Raw genomic sequence first — 16,266 nt, 5'->3', positions numbered from 1 at the left:
GGCTTTGCTGTGCCAGCAGAAAACTCATCCCCCTGCAGAAATGTGAATATTTCCATCCTCTTTTTCCCTGTGCAGGGTGAACCTGGGGAATCTGGTGAGCCTGGTCTCCCTGGCGAGGTTGGTCTCCCGGTAAGTGCCCCCTGGGAGCGGCGTGGATGTGCTGGAGAGCTGTGGATGTGGAGGGACAGCAGGGACTGAGCCAGCCCTGTCCTGGATTTGGGTATTGATGACACATTGCCACGTTCCTGGGTATTTATAGGATCACGTTTAGTCACCCAATCTGGGCTACCCACGACTGAACACCATGAGCACCACTCAGTCCTTGTGGGAAGGGACTGTTAAATCATGTCCTTGTGTTTGGAGACACAAATAGAGCTTCTTGCTCAGAATTGATTAAAGGATAATTAGAGATCTGTAAGGTTCTGGGGTTTTTTTTCTGGATAATAAAAGCTTTTTTCCTTTACAGGGCCCTAAAGGTGAAAGAGGTGAAAAGGGGGAAGCAGGTCCCTCTGGTGCTGCTGGTCCACCTGGCCCCAAAGGCCCACCAGGTGATGATGGCCCCAAAGGCAGCCCTGTAAGTACCTCTTTAGTCTTTCCTTACCTTGCCCAGCAGAGATTTCTGCATGAAAAGACATTTTCCAGAGATATCTGTGGAAATCTGAAATAGTTTCCCAGCTGCAGAACTGCTCCTCTGGTGATCCATGATCTCAGCCCCCTTCTTTAGGCTGCTGATGAGGGACAGACCCCACTGTACCATACTGCCCAGAAATACTGGAATTGTCAGTGCTTTTTGCAGGCTAAGGAATCTCACCCCGTGGTGAGGAGCTGCAGCAGGGTTGCTTTGTGTTTAAGGCTTTCCAAGGTCTTCTGCACCAGAGCAGAGCTTTCAAAACAGGATCAAGGAGATCTCTTGGATTTGGGAACTGTACCTTTACACCCAGGCCACTAATTTCTATAGCTCTGGTGGAGCCAGTGGAGCTCTGCTGATTTACACCAGGTGACAGTGATACAGAGTTTATCTTGCAGGCTCCCCTGATGCCTGAAATTGATGGTGAGATGAGGCAGGATGGCAGAAAGCAGCAGGAGTTTAGTCATCCCTCCTAACAGATGGGATTTGGGATATCTGTGATGGGTTGCAGGCTGTGCCTGGAATCATGTGAAGCACCCGACAGACATTGTATGGGGAAGAATGGTGAAGTGTTTCAGTCATTAAATGCTCTGAGAGGCTCCTCTTGTGAAAAATATCACACATTTGCAAAGCAAAACTTTCCAATCTGCACATTCCCAAAGCTGGGAGGATTCTGCTGTCACCAGGCTGATGGATTTCTGAAAAGCTGGGATGGAAGTCCCAGTGTTGCCTTTGGAGCCCTGGTAGTCAGGATGCAGATTGGACTGCCTGGGACAGGCTGAAAACACGGCAGCTGCAAAGATGGGATGTGATGTGGGGTTGTGACTGTAGGAATTGGGATTTTACTCTGTAGGATGACTCCTCATGTTGTCACTGGTGCTCTCCAGGTGCAGCACCTCTGACTTGGGAATATTCCCCTCTCTTTGCAGGGTCCTGTTGGTTTCCCTGGTGACCCTGGTCCTCCTGGAGAGCCTGGCCCAGCTGTAAGTGTTGGTCTCACAGAGCTTCCTCCTCCTGCTGTGGTGAAACTGAGCTGTGCTGCTCATTCCCCTGACATTTCCTCTGCTCAACTCCATTCACACCCTCAAAACACCTCCTTGTTCCTTTTTGCCTCCGTTTTAGGGTCAAGATGGTCCCCCTGGTGACAAAGGTGATGATGGTGAACCTGGACAGACTGTGAGTACCTGGAGAGATGAGAGCTGTTCCCCACAGTGCCTGTGGCTCTGTGTCAGCTCCAGGGACTCTGAGCCTCTCATTCCCCCCGAATTGCCAATGGGAGTTGCCCACTGAGGATCTCATTCCCTCCTGTCTGTGTCATCCATCCATCCATGGACCCATCCCTCCCTCCACCACCCCATCCATCCACCATCCAGACTTAGCACCACATCCCAAAAGCATAAATTATCTCCTGGAAAAGCACCATCCAAGCCTTTGATTTTAGCTTTTCCCTGCCTTCTGCCATTCTGTGGTGGGAAGGGCTAAAACAGGATCCCACCTGCACCCCGAGGAGGTGTTGGCTGGGAGCTCTCCCACGCCCGGGCTCAGCACAAACTCCAGAGCCTGACTCAGGTTTTCCTGCTCGTTCCCACATCCCATGGTGCACTCATGGCTTGTTCTCCTCCCCTCTCTCCCTGCAGGGTTCCCCTGGGCCCACGGGAGAGCCAGGCCCCTCTGGACCCCCAGGGAAAAGGGTGAGTTGGTTTTTTTAGGAGTATTTTTCCAAGTGCATTTCTATTACCTTCTTAAAACTCATGTTGTTACTAAGCCTACAATAAATGCTGTGTAAATACTGTGTAAAAGATGTGATAATTAAAAAAAGTAAAATGGTGCACCACCCACAGCCTTTGGAAATTGATGGGAAGCTGCCAGGTGGATCCCATAATTTTTTTTTTTTTTTTTTTTTTAAAGATGTTAACAGCCCAAAGAAAACCCAAGGAAGGGATGCTCCTGCTCTTCCTGCCTTGCTGGCAGAACCCAGGGATTCATTTAGCAAGGAGCTAATTTCAAAAGCTTCTCAGAGATATTTGTCTCCATTTTGTCTCTTTCCCTGGGGCTGGAGCACCATTTTGCTAATTCCAGCGGACCGTTGCAGATCACCGGATTTAATCGTGTTTCCCATCTATTCTGGGCTTTCTTTAGGGCCCTCCTGGTCCAGCTGGTCCCGAAGGAAGGCAAGGAGAGAAAGGAGCCAAGGTAAGAGCTGAATGGGATTTCACTTCTGCTGTGTCCTTGATATTCCAAGAGGATCTCCCTCTGCCAAGGCAGGGAGTTGATTTTGCTGCGTGTTACAACAAATTAGCCTGAATTTGGGGCCGCTGGCCTCAAACCTGAGCTTATGTTTCAGCCCTTAACAAGCTCTGTGGAGATAATTAGGGCTTGGTAAGGTCATGGGAATGTTTTCCTTCGTTTGAAACACCCGAGTGCTGTATTTGGCAGTTTAATGTGCTGTAAATAACGGGCTGTGCACGATCCCGTGCCCTTTCCCAGGGCAAACACGGCATTAATGGGCCAGGATTGTTTGGGGGCGAGATGGAGATGGGATTGGGAATTACAGATCCCATTGTGGCAGCACAGGGGAGGCAGGATGGGTGTCCCTGAACCCCGGAGAGCTCAGAGCCAAAGGGTAAATTCCTGCTGGAATTCAGGCAAGGCTGGAAACTGAAGGAGTTTGGAGAGTGCCTGAGGTGGAGGGAGCAGCAGGAAAATCAAGGAGCAGAAAGTTTCATGTGCTTGGCATGGATCTGCATCCACTCCCTGACATCCTGGCACCATCTCACAAACTCATCTGATGTCCCAACACAAACTCAGCATCCTGCCTCTTCATCCAGGGGGAAGCTGGTTTGGAAGGACCTCCTGGGAAGACTGGGCCCATTGGTCCCCAAGGTGCTCCAGGGAAGCCCGGCCCCGATGGCCTTCGTGGGATTCCTGGTCCAGTTGTGAGTATTCCCAGTCTGAGAAAGCTTCTGGGCAGGTTGTTCCTGTATCCCACCTGCCTGGAAGATGCCTTTTCCCAGTGTTCTGTCCATGCTGAATGCCTGGCAGCAGATAAAATGTATTTCATGGAAATAATGGAATGGTGAATATCATCTCCCACATGTTCCATTGGAGTCTTGGGTCTTCAGCCACTCTCCATGGGTGATTTTCTGTGACCCACAAAGTCCCTTTTCCAGCAGAGATTTGAGCATGGAAGGAGCACAAATCCTTTTGCTTTTGCCATCTGTGAAAAGCCAGGGCAGACATTCCCTGGCACAGGTGAATAATCAGAATATTCCCAGCTGGGAGCGCTGCTGTCACTGGGAATGAGGGAATTGCACTGTTTTCCAGGGTGAACAAGGTCTCCCGGGATCCCCTGGCCCAGATGGTCCTCCAGGCCCAATGGTATGTGCAGAGCATCCAATTCCCTGAGTTTTTGAAATGGATGAATGAGTGTGGCATGAATTCATTCCCTCTCTTGTTTTCCCCCGTCTCCCAAAGGGCCCTCCGGGTTTGCCTGGTCTGAAAGGAGACTCTGGTCCTAAAGGGGAGAAGGTGAGAATCCACACAGGATCCCTGATCCCTGCTGGGGGGACAAATGTCACTGCAGAGGGGTCCTGCAGCTGGCAGGACAAGGCTGGGGAGGGTCACCAGCCCCAGTGACAGCTTCAGGGGAGAGCTGGAGCACTCTGAGTGCACCCCAAGGAGCTCTGCTGTGGGTCCGTGTGGAGGTGCAGAGCCCTGGCCTGTTTTAGGGTGTGATTCTCCACCCTATAAACATTTCTGCCATATATGTGTATATATATATATTTCTATAACCCCAGGGAATGAGCAGCTGCTCCAGTGCATGTGTGTATATATACATATATTTCTGTAACCCCAAGGAATGAGCAGCTGCTCCAGTGCAGAGGTTCTTTCTATATTTGTAACATTTTCTGCTGCAAAAATCTCCTGTTTTGCTCCACTTTGCCATTTCCACGTGTCAGGGATTGCTATAAACTCCTCTCACACCTCGCTCAGACATTTGGGGTTGGATCTAGAGATGTCTTTTCTCTCTCCAGTCAGGAATCCTAATTAACAGCTGCTGTTTTCCCCCAGGGTCACCCAGGTTTAATTGGTCTTATTGGCCCACCCGGAGAGCAGGGAGAAAAGGGTGACAGAGGTCTCCCAGGCCCCCAGGGCTCAGCAGGACCCAAAGGAGAGCAGGTAAATATTCCAGAAAACCTTCCTGGAATGTGCTCTGGAGCATTGCACCCTCGAGGAGGTGCAGCACAGCAGAGATGGGCAGCCCTGGCAGGAGATCCTTGCCAGTTTTTGAGGGATATTTTCTGTGTTAATGTGGTTTGTTCTACGTGTGAAGTATGGATCTGCTCCAAAACGACCCATTTTTGTGGGAAGCAGATTCTCAAGGGTCCTATGAAAGAGTTGAACAAACTTGGAGGGATGGTGCCATTAAATATTCATCTAAATTGCTGATTTTAAAAGTGTGAGCCTAAATGAGATGGGAAATTCCTTATCCACGCTCTTGTCTGGATTTAAAAACCAGATAAACCTCCAGACTGGATTGGAATGGAATCCTCCAAAACTGGGTGGTCACCTGTGAGCAGGGGTTGGATGTGTGGTTTTAGGCCAGAATTGCAAATCAAGATTGTTTTGCTGTTATCTTTTAGGGTATCACAGGTCCTTCTGGACCCATCGGACCTCCAGGGCCCCCAGGATTACCGGTAGGTGACAAGGAATGATCTTGGAATTCCTTGGGAACTGCACAGGCCCTCAGGAGCCACTTTGGTGCTGCCAGGAATGCCCAGGACAGCCCTGGCTGCAGGAGGATGTTGGTCACAATTAAAAACCACTTGGATGAGTTCCAGGAGTGCTGGAAGCGATGTGGGAGATGGGCACAGGGAAATCATCCCACCCTGTTTCCCTCCCCTTTTCTTTTGGAGTATCTGCAATCCCACAGTGATTTATTGCCCTTTTTGCTAGTTTTGATCACTTTTTTGGATGCCCAAAGGCCTCATGCTGCACCCTGGGGTGTCCTGAGCATGGAGCCAGGATCAGCCTCACATTCCAGGAATCACCCAGCAGTTTTCCCAGTCCTCACTGGGACAGGAGCATGGAGCACAGATTGCTCTGACACAAATGCTTTTTGTCTGATGGCAAATAAAAGCAACACCCAGCTCAAATGGATGGGGGAATGGAAATAGGGAGTGAATGTTTTAAAAATTCCCTTTCTGTGTGAGGAGATCCTGAATTCTCTGCTTGGAAATGAACTGACTCCTTTCTGTGTTTCTCTCCACAGGGTCCACCTGGTCCCAAAGGTGCTAAAGGCTCATCAGTGAGTACAGACACAGCTAAAGGAAGAGGTTAAGGGGTTTTGATTGAGTGTAGGACACGCTGGGACTCCCCTCATCAGTGGAATTAAGGCAATTAGCAGAGAGGATTTAGCAATCTCTGCCTTTCCAGGCTGCCTAAGCCCAGGAGTGATAATTGGGAAAGGTTTCTGTGCCACCACTGCACTTCCCTGAAGAGCAGAGCAGCAGAGATGACAAGGAGCAGTCCAGTGCTTAGTCCCGAGGAGAAAAGCTGCTGCTGGGGAGTGGAGGGGATTAAAAATAGCCCATGAAAAGCAGGAGGTGGGAAGCTGGGAAGGGAAGAACTTGGTGAGGAATGAGACTTTGGAACTTCGTGGCGCAGACCTCCTGTGCAGGCAGCTAAAAATTCCTCTTTTGGGCAACTTTTTAGTGTCTTTCTGCCATCCAGAAGTTGATGTTTTATTAATTTGAAGATTTTATTTGACTTGTAAAACTGTTGGATTGGTTGGGAGAGTTAAAGGTTTTATGCATTTTATGCATTCTGTAGGAAGCATAAGAAAAATTTGACTGTACTCCAGGTGTTTGATCTTCTCTTTTACCTAAACACCAAAACTACCAATATTTTGGGGGGTGGTGGGTACAAGGACACTCCTCTTGTGTGCCTGACAGGACAAAAATGAAGCTTTAGCCACAGTATTAATGTTTGGGATGTGATAAAAATAACAGGTGAATTCTCCTGAGTAACTCCTGGTTTTCCCTTGTTTTTCCACGCAGGGTCCCACAGGTCCAAAGGGTGAATCTGGTCTTCCTGGGCCCCCAGGGCCTCCTGTAAGTAGAACCCATAAAGTGAAGCATGAAAGGAGGTTCAGACTTCAAGGGTGCTGGAATTTGGGAAGCAGAAAACCTCTGGACAAAGATTCCTTGCCAATCCTAGCAATGGATTGGAATCTCCTGGAGACGCTGGGGGAGAAAGCAGGGTGGGAAGGGAGGAGCTGTTAATGGGAAGAGGACAAGGGAAGGTGGAAAATGTTGAATCCAGAGGTTTTATCAGCACCATCCATGGGTGTTTTCCATGTCCAGTGTGTATTTTGGGATATTGCTGCTTTATCCATCTCTTTGTCCTTTTCCCAATGGAATGAGAAGTTGTTTCTGGTTTCTCCTCCCCACTCATCAGGGTCCTCCTGGAGAAGTCATCCAGCCCCTGCCCATCCAGGCATCCAAGAGGACCAGGAGGAACATTGATGCCAGCCAGCTGCTGGACGACGGGAACGCCGACAACTACATGGACTATGCCGACGGCATGGAGGAGATCTTCGGCTCCCTGAACTCCTTGAAACTGGAAATTGAGCAGATGAAGCATCCCTTGGGCACTCAGCACAACCCAGCACGGACCTGCAAGGACCTGCAGCTCTGCCACCCTGATTTCCCAGATGGTGTGTCCTGGGATAGAGGCAATGGGGGGAACTCGGGGGCTTTTCCAGCTCCACACAGCGGTGAGGGTGGGAAGAGGTGTAGTGTGGGGAATCCATGGGGAATGTGGCTGGTGGAGAAGGAATATTTAGAGTTGGACTGGATATCATTGGACAGCCCTTCCAGCTGAAATGTTCTGTTCTAAAAGTGGGGATATGGGATGAAAAATGTTCTTTAGCTGGCACCAGAACATGACCAGTTCTCAAAAAACTACATATAAATAATAACCCATGAGAGATGAAACATCCCAGGTGAGGAGGTTGCTGAAGTGCCCTCTGTCCTGAGCCTTTCTTCCCTTCTCTTCCCTCATCCAGGTGAATACTGGGTTGATCCCAACCAAGGATGTTCCAGGGACTCTTTCAAAGTTTACTGTAATTTCACGGCTGGTGGAGAGACCTGCATCTTCCCTGATAAGAAATCTGAAGGAGTAAGTCCACACCACCTTTGCTTTCCCCCTCTTTCCTGGTGATAGGTGGTTTTCTGATAGGAATATTCATAGACAGCCAATTTCAGGAGGATTGAAGAGCAGCGAGGAAGGATCAAAGATCCAGAACGTTCCTTTGTTACACAACATTACCTTCTAAAATAACACAGAATACGTTGGCAAAGTCAGATTTAAACTGGGATTTGGGACAAACCTCTGATGATTTCCCAGGCATCATCAATGCAAAAAACTTAATTTTTTGAACTTTGCTGTCCAAGGCAGGGGTGTGTGTTGGTGCAGGATTTGGGGGCTCTGTTGATCTCATTCCTGGTGTCCCCTCCCACAGCCCTGCTCCACTGCCTGCATACCCAAGCAGCGCTGATTCCCCTCCCCTCCCTCCTGTGTCTCCAGGCAGAGCAGATAAATGTTTACCTCCTGTCATTTTTCCTGCTCTTTCTTGTGGGTAAATGATCCTAAATGATTGTGAGGAGGCTCCGAGCTCTCCCTGGCACCGCTGCACGAGGTTGATGAAGTTCCTTGTGTAATGATGCTCTCAGCTCAGCCATACCCATCATTTTTGTCCTGTATCCCTGCACTCTGTTTTCCAGAGCTGCTCTTCCCGCTGCCTGGGGACCAGCTCTGACACTGGCCAAGCAGAAACACAACGATTCAGCCTGGGGGAGCTGTGCCAGTGTCACAGTTGTGCTCCAGCTGTGACAAAGCGGAGCTGTTCTCCTGCTGAATTTCATCCACCAGAAATGTGTGTCAGCACAGGGCAAATCCCACGCAACATCAATTCTCCCTGAGTTTTTCTTGGGGCTGTTTGAAGAGGAGATGGATTTCCTCTTCCTTTGCATCACTGTGCTGTGTTTCTCCTCAAAATCTGACAGCTCAAAAAGCAGAGTCTGGCCATGATCTTGCAGGGGCTCGAGCTCCTGCTGGGTTGGTTCTGTGAGGGGCTCTCTGGAGCTGCAGCGCTCCTCAAATACAAATTCAGTGCTGGGATCCATAAGAAAAAGCTTTTCCCATCCAAAGGAATGCAAACAGCGACCACCCCAGCCCTGGGTGGTGGCTGAGCAGGTTTGGGATGATCCACAGCAGAGTTTCAGCCGTGGCTCCTCTCAGCTCATCCCTCACCCAGCACAAACACTCGGATTTGCTCTGCAGTTCTCGTCCTGGGAAGGGAAGGACAATCCCCTGCAGGCACCTGCAGCTGGGCTGTTGTTTTTGGAGAGATTTGCAGCACAAATGAGGGGGATGTGGGAGGCTGAGGGAGCAGCCACGCTCCTTCCTTGTGCTCTGACTCAAAAAAAGCTGCTTCAGCTGCTGAGCTGGGGCTGCCATAATGGTGCTCTGATGGCTCATTCCTTGTCCAGCTCACCCCCTGGCTCTCTCTGGGGACCTGGAGCTCCATCCCGAGTGTCCAGCACTGTCTGTGCTGCACCTCAAACACAGCAGGCAGGCAGAGGCTTCTCCTTAACCACATCCTTTGCCTTTCCCAGCCCCACAGCGCCTGGATTTGGCATTAGAGAGGCACCAGGCTTCTCCAGCACCAGCACTGCCCTCCGCATGAAGATCAATGCACCTTTTCCCATCCGTGCTTCTTTCTTCCCTCTCTGTCTTTCCTTTTAATTTTCCTGCCACTGCTGGATTTGCATCCCAAGTTTCTAGGAGGCAGAGATAGCCCTCAGCAAAGGGGGCTGGTGCCAGAGCAGCACCACTCCATCTCCTCTGCTTCAGAGCCACCTCCTGCTCTCCTTACTGACGTATAAAGATAAAAAAAACATTTTGAAAGCAAGTTGGACAGTTTCAATAAGACATGCAGCCTCTGGAATGAATGTAACCTTTTTAATTTTGATTTTTTTTTTTCTTTCTCTCTTCCCTCCTTGCTCTCCACAAACTAGGCTAGAATTACTTCCTGGCCCAAGGAAAACCCAGGCTCGTGGTTCAGTGAATTCAAGCGCGGTAAACTGGTAAGATGCATCCTGGTGCTTTCTGTTTCCTTTAACCCCCTGTCATATTTTACAGAGTAAAATGGCTCGTTGGCCCAAAGAACAGCCTTCCACATGGTATAGTCAATACAAGCGGGGGTCCTTGGTAAGTGGCTAACCCTGGCCCTGAATCAGAGCTTGTCACCTGCTTTGGTATGGCCACACTGCTGCCCTCTGCATGCTGGACTAATCCCCCTCCCAGGCACATGGAAATGTTTAAGGTGGAATCCTGAGAGAGACCCCAAACCCGCCAGAGGTGCTTCTGTCCACTCTGCCTGACTGGGAACTTGGGAGCAGGGGCTGAGCTTTGCCCTGTGTTAGAAAGGGACACGGGGATGTCCTGGGGACCCTGGGGCAGCTTTGTCATCACAGAGCTCTGCAGGAGTGCTCCACCCCACTGGGAGTGCTCCACCCCACTGGGAATGCTGTTGCTGTCTCCTCATCAGTCCCCATTTTGGGTTGTCCCCATTTTGGGTGTCCCCACATTGCTGTCCCCCAGCAGTGCAGCCTTACCCCAAGAGCTGAGAGATCCCCAAAATGATGTTCCAGCCCAGAGCTGGGCACAGTGCTGTCACCCACCCAGGGGGGATCTGCATGTCTCTGGCCTCTCTAGGACAGGTTTTCCCCAGAGGATGAATTTTGTCTCCCATATGGAGATGAGCCGCAGTGGGGACTCCCATGCTGCCCCCAGAGCTTGGGGGACACAAAGTCATTTATTTAAAGGAAGATTTCCAGCCAAGCCTAGTGGAAAGGAATTGGACTGAATCACAATTAAGGATTTTTTTCAAGGGGGAAGAGCTGTTTTAAGGTCAAGCAGTGTTTGATGTCAGCAAGACACAAACCAGGAAAAGCTCTGGTTTCTTGTCCTGGAACAGGACACCCACATTGTGAGATCACTCCCACAGAGACCCAGTCCTGGGCAGGGCTGTCAGATTTGTGTCTTAAGCCACAGAAATGTCCCCCTGGGGTATCAGTCCCGGTGGAATTAGTGGGATGCACATAACGAGCTCAGTCAAACCAGGAGAATTGGGGGACAGGCAAATATTCCATGGATATTCTCCTGCCCAGAGGCAGGAGATGCTCTGCTGTGTCCCACTGAGCTGTCCCCTCCCCAGGGCCAGGGGTTCCTGCAGTGCCCCAACTTCCACCTTAAAGGGCAAACAACCCAAGCCCTGCGTTGTTTCCCAGTCTGCCGCACTCCATCGCCACTAAAACACGTCCTGCTCTGGTTCTGCCCTCGAGGAGGACACGGCTTCTGTGGCTTCTCTGCATCATCAAACCAGGCTGCAAAGTCAAGGCTTCAGCCTCGAGGCTCCTTGGAGGGCAGCTACTCATAGCTTAATTACAGAGCACTTCATCAGTTAATGTTCCAAGTACCTCCACTTCTCCCTCTCCCCTGCTTCCCTTTTTCCCAGCTCTGTTAGAGGCTCAGGTGCCAGCCTAGAGCTTAAGGCTTAGTCTTTTTTTAGATAAAACATTTCTGGTGCTACTTTGGAGCTCTTTGTTCCATCTTTTTGTGTTGTCATTTTCTTGCTTTTTCTTCTTTTTTTTTTTTTTCCTCTTTACCTGTCCTGCTTCTTCTATTTGGAAAAATAAAAAAGCCACCAGTATGTGGAAGCTCTACCTAAACAAACCACACACAAAACAGTCAAACACACAGGCCATGAAAGTTTTATTCATTTATTTATGTATTTATTATAAGATTAGCTCTGACTTTGCCTCAGTCAGTACCAGGAACCATGAGATTGGTAAATTAAGGAGACTATTTTTGCCTGTTGGATCCAAAATCAGCTGAAGTTTGTGTGTGGATGGGCAGAATGAAAAGGAGTTTGGGTTCCCCTCTGGGTGCAGCTCTGCTCCTGTTACTCCATGCAGATGGTCCCTGGTGTCTTGAGGGGCTGAGCCCACAGGGAACCCCAGAGCTGAGGGGAAGATTTCCAGTGCTGTCAGGGGCTCCATATAAATCCTGCAATTGCACAGCTGGGACGATGCTGCCTTGCTTCTGGGGCCACCTGAAGTAAGAGGGTGCAGTCAATATGAAATACAACCAGAGCAGCTGGGTTTGATGCTCCCACACCAGCATTAATCAATGCCACAGAGCACTCGGAGCCAATTCCTTACTTTTCCTGGGGATGCAGCCGAGCTGTGTTCAGAGGAATAAGAGGCCTGCAGATGTTTTCTCTGCTTCCCTTCTGTGTGAGTTACACACAATTCCCAGCAGCCTCCCATCCCATCCCATCCCATTATTCCTCCCAGCCATGTGGCACCTGCCAGCACAGAGAAAAGAGGGCAGGATTGAATTTCCCAAAACTGAGCAAACATTGTGCACACAAGCAGCTCCCTGTGTCCCCATCTGCAAAGCTGGGACAGGGCTTCACAAAACCTGCAGAGGCTGAACAACAAAAAACCCTTTAAGAAGCAGCCAGGCTTCAAAGCAAGCCCTGGTTTGAAATGAAACCAAGTAAGAGAAGGCCCTGCAGACCAGTAGGGCCACGCTGAGGGTGTGACAAGTTCTTGGCAGTTTTTGTCCCCTTCCTTCCACGTGCTGGTGGTTTTCTGGTAGCTCCTCCTGGCATGCGTGGCTTTCTCCTGGTCAGTCACATTTAACTCTCAGGAGGACAGTGCAGCAGCATCCTGACAACCGGTTGGTATCTTTATTTATTTGGATTATCTCTTCTTAATTCAGTGGTTTATTGTGGTTATGAATCTCTTCTACTGTTTGCAGCCTGCACCACAACTCAAGGGTTCGTGGTACCTGGAGGAAATCCACGTTGGTTGGGTGCCTGTGTTTTTCTCCTGGTTGTTTCTAAAGTAACCCTCAGCCCATCCGGGGCAGGGGTTTGGAGATGCCGCCTCAAACACAACCAGTTCATCCCTGCAAAAGATCATTTTGTGGGCCATGAAAATCCCACCGAGTCCTGAATCCTCCAAGTCCTGGGATTTTGTTTCAATAAACTCTCTTTGGTAGGGATTTTTTCCTGCACGGGAGAAAAAGGAGCCTGGTGGGCAGAATGGAGCAAATCTCAGCATGCAGGAGCTCGTGCTTGCAACAGGGCAGCAAATCCATTCTCCCTTTACCTGAGCCTGGCTCTTCCAACCAGGGCAGCCCCCAGTCCTTAGCAGCAGGGCCAGGATTGCTGCAGAGGGAGTGCAAAGATTGCTTCAAACCCCAGTGGTTGGTGCCCGGGAAAAATGAATAGGGAACATCCCAGGGTGTGCAGGACAAAGCACCCCCAGCAGTCAGAAATTCGTGTCAGACAGGACAGGAAAATAAAGCCCTGAACCCTCACAGGAATTTGCCTTCTCTCCACTTCAAAATCTGGAGAAATACACTCAGTATTGGCTTAAACTTGAGACACATCCCCGAATTTCCACTCTCTTGTAACCAGGGCTGAAATCCCTTTGCCTTTTTTTTTTTTTTTCCTGCCCTCCTTGGATTTAATTTCTTTGCTCACACCAGGACCCCATCCAGCAGGAGAACAAAAAGTTCCTGGGGGAGCAGAGCAGTGTGGCAGGAGCAGTGTGTGCTGGTGGCACTGGTGTCCCTCAGAGCCCCCAGTCAGGAGCAGTGTGTGCTGGTGGCACTGGTGTCCCTCAGAGCCCCCAGTCAGGAGCAGTGTGTGCTGGTGGCACTGGTGTCCCTCAGAGCCCCTGGCCATGTTTCCCTGTCCCTCACTGTCCAGTGTTGTCCCTTTTCCACCTCCCCCAGCTCTCCTACGTGGACTCGGATGGGAACCCCATCGGGGTGGTGCAGATGACCTTCCTGCGTCTCCTGAGCGCCTCGGCCCACCAGAACATCACCTACAACTGCTACCAGTCCGTGGCCTGGCACGATGCCACCACCAACAGCTACGACAAGGCCATCCGCTTCCTGGGCTCCAACGACGAGGAGATGTCCTTCGACAACAATCCCTACATCCGAGCCGCCCTCGACGGCTGCGCGGTATGTGGGTGCTCCTGGCTCTGGGGACACCCTGGGGACACTCTGGGGATACCTCTGTCCCCTCCCCTGCTTGTCCAGCACCATCTTCCCCAGAGCAGATCACCCCCAGATTTCCTGTGGTTGATGCAGTTGTCCTTAGCATGGGAGACATCAACTCGCTCTTCCCTAAGTTGGAAGTAAATGATTCCACGGGAATCCATGACCCTGCTTGAAGTCAGGGGAAGCTGCAGCATGTCCAGGAGTCAAATTAATCTGATTAATCCAATTAACCTGCCTAAAAACACTGCTTGCTTTTAAAAGCCTGCCCGTGCCGTTGCTCTTACCCAATTCCTCACACAGGGGGAGGTGAGCGATGGCACCCAGTTGGGATGAACTTTGCAGGGTTTGATAAGAATCTCTTTTAGGGCTTCCAGGAAATCTTGGAGGCAAAGCAGGAAGGGTTTGGTTGCAATTTTTGTTTGTGCAGCCCCAGGAAGGCTCTGGGCTGTGCTGCTCATGGGGTGCACGAGCCACAATTTCCAAAGGTGCCACACATCCTCCCCTTTCTTCTAACTCCTCTATGGATGCTTGATTTTGGTTTAAACTCTGAAAAATCTGCCCTCAGGAGATAAAAATTTGGCAAAGCAGGTGCTGCCTGCATTTATTTTGAGCCCCAGCTTGCTGGTGTAAAAACATGCATAATTCCCACCCTCTGGAGCTGCAGCACTCAGAGCCCACGGGACAGAAAGATTGAGATGTTTGACAGGAAAAGCTCCCCACGTAATTCGAGATTGAAATGCTTCTGTTCTGGCACAAACAGATTTTTTACTGATGGAGCAATGAGGAAAATCAGATTAGATCTTTTAACACATTCCTGGAGAGGGAAAGGACATCCAGCCCCCTTCTGGGAACACTCAGGAGAAGTTTATCCTCGAGTTCTTCGTGTCTCCTGCTGGCATAACATCCTTGGGAAAAAGGGCCTCCCCCTCCCTTCTCCTTCTGCATCTCAGGGGTGCTGGAGAGCCACGGGTTGCACGTTTTAAGGTGGACAAGCCTCCTGAAAACCTCTGCCTTTTAGGCAGATAAATTGGGTTAATCTGCTACCCTGGCAGATTGTGCTGCCCAAAGCACAGGCAGGATATTTGAGATTTACTTATTTATTTATTTAAAGGAGTTTGGGGTTTACAATAAATTCTCTCCGTGGAAAGTGATTTTAGTCTGACTCTTAGACCCACAAAAAGGCCATTAGAAATTTAGAGAACTCCACCAGGAGCTGAGAGATGCTTTTGCTTCTTTTGTGGGAGGGAGTGCTACAACCCATTCACGTGCTTGGCTCAGCTGTGCTGGGTTAATGGTTGGACTCAATGGTCCTAAAGGTCTTTTCCATCCTAAATACTTCCAGGATTGAGCCCTACCCTGTGGAGATGAGGTTGGGCTGCCCCACACGGTGCTGCCACAGAGGTCCTGGTAGGACCAACTGTGTTGGAGGCTGCTGAAGCCAGAGGAGCTCCAGGGCTGATGTTCATCCCATTATTTGAAAATGTTTTTCCTGAACTTCCAGCCCTTTCCCAGTAGCTGTGCTCCAGCCTGTTCTTTTGAGACACAAAACTCACAAGGAAAGGCAGAGCCAAAAGCTGCTCCATAAATTCTCTGTTTGTGCAGCTTTGTTCTCCCTCGGGGACACTTCTGCTCCTCTAATAATTATTTATATTTTGGAAAGAACCCCGTGGCCACCAGGCACAATAAAAAGACAGCAGCACCTTGTGAATTCCATCAAACTTTAAATGTGATCTTTTCACTAATACATTCAAATTAAATCGCTCCCATTTGCTCAACAAGCCAGGCGTGTCCTCGGGGAGGGAAAACAACCCTTCCACAGCCACAACAGGTTTCCCAGGCTCCCTTTCCAGCTTGGAAATGTGCTGGAGTAGAGTTGGAGTGTCATGATCTGCTTCTGCTCCAAGGTCTGGGCATCTCCCAGGGGTTTTTCAGCTGCCACCTGAGGGCTCGTGTGCTAAACGTGCAAATAAATTTGTGTTTGGGTGGTGGCGCCTCTGATTGGGGTCCAAAAATTCCTGGGAAAGATCAACAGCATATTCCCAGCAGAGTGGTGATTATTGAGCTGTGTCTTGGCTTGGAGGCATCCTCAGAGCTCCTCTTTCCCTCCCTCCAGGCAAGGAAGGGCTACCAGAAAACCATCCTGGAAATCAACACGCCCAAAGTGGAGCAGGTCCCCATAGTCGACATCATGTTCAATGACTTCGGAGAAGCGGCACAGAAATTTGGATTCGAGGTGGGACCAGCTTGCTTCCTGGGCTAAAAGAGCCACCTGAACCTAGTCTCCAAATGAGCAACCTCGTAACCTCATTGCGCCATTTAATTAAAAACAAAAAAAGAGAAAAAAGAAAACAAAAAAGAGAAAAAAAAGAATTCCTCGTCACGTGCACGGTCTGAAACTGGACAGCGATGGGTTATTATTTTGGTTTCCCCTCCCCCCCCCACTATTTTGTTGTGTCCCTGGTTTTGCCCAAATCCCTCCGTGCCCC

At 49.9% G+C, this 16,266-nt stretch overlaps 1 protein-coding gene across 2 annotated transcripts in view; it reads left to right on the top strand.

Annotated features, from left to right (window-relative positions):
- Window positions 1-16,040, top strand: part of COL5A1 (collagen type V alpha 1 chain) — a gene marked incomplete at both ends in the record, with an annotated part of 130,685 nt that extends 114,645 nt beyond the window's left edge. For both annotated transcript variants that reach the window (XM_082295263.1, XM_082295262.1), the window contains 18 exons: window positions 76-129; window positions 467-574; window positions 1,558-1,611; window positions 1,751-1,804; window positions 2,266-2,319; window positions 2,768-2,821; window positions 3,457-3,564; window positions 3,953-4,006; window positions 4,103-4,156; window positions 4,700-4,807; window positions 5,272-5,325; window positions 5,901-5,936; window positions 6,688-6,741; window positions 7,088-7,346; window positions 7,698-7,810; window positions 9,712-9,780; window positions 13,508-13,741; window positions 15,894-16,040. In XM_082295263.1, coding sequence (XP_082151389.1) covers window positions 76-129; window positions 467-574; window positions 1,558-1,611; window positions 1,751-1,804; window positions 2,266-2,319; window positions 2,768-2,821; window positions 3,457-3,564; window positions 3,953-4,006; window positions 4,103-4,156; window positions 4,700-4,807; window positions 5,272-5,325; window positions 5,901-5,936; window positions 6,688-6,741; window positions 7,088-7,346; window positions 7,698-7,810; window positions 9,712-9,780; window positions 13,508-13,741; window positions 15,894-16,040 — 1,668 coding nt within the window. The remainder of the gene's footprint in view (window positions 1-75; window positions 130-466; window positions 575-1,557; window positions 1,612-1,750; window positions 1,805-2,265; window positions 2,320-2,767; window positions 2,822-3,456; window positions 3,565-3,952; window positions 4,007-4,102; window positions 4,157-4,699; window positions 4,808-5,271; window positions 5,326-5,900; window positions 5,937-6,687; window positions 6,742-7,087; window positions 7,347-7,697; window positions 7,811-9,711; window positions 9,781-13,507; window positions 13,742-15,893) is intronic.
- Between the last annotated feature and the right edge of the window lie 226 nt (window positions 16,041-16,266).

The sequence above is a fragment of the Coloeus monedula genome (genome assembly GCF_965178545.1).
Source record: "Coloeus monedula genome assembly, chromosome: 21".
Classification (NCBI taxonomy): Eukaryota; Metazoa; Chordata; class Aves; order Passeriformes; family Corvidae; genus Coloeus; species Coloeus monedula.
This window is presented reverse-complemented; position numbering and strand designations above follow the sequence as displayed.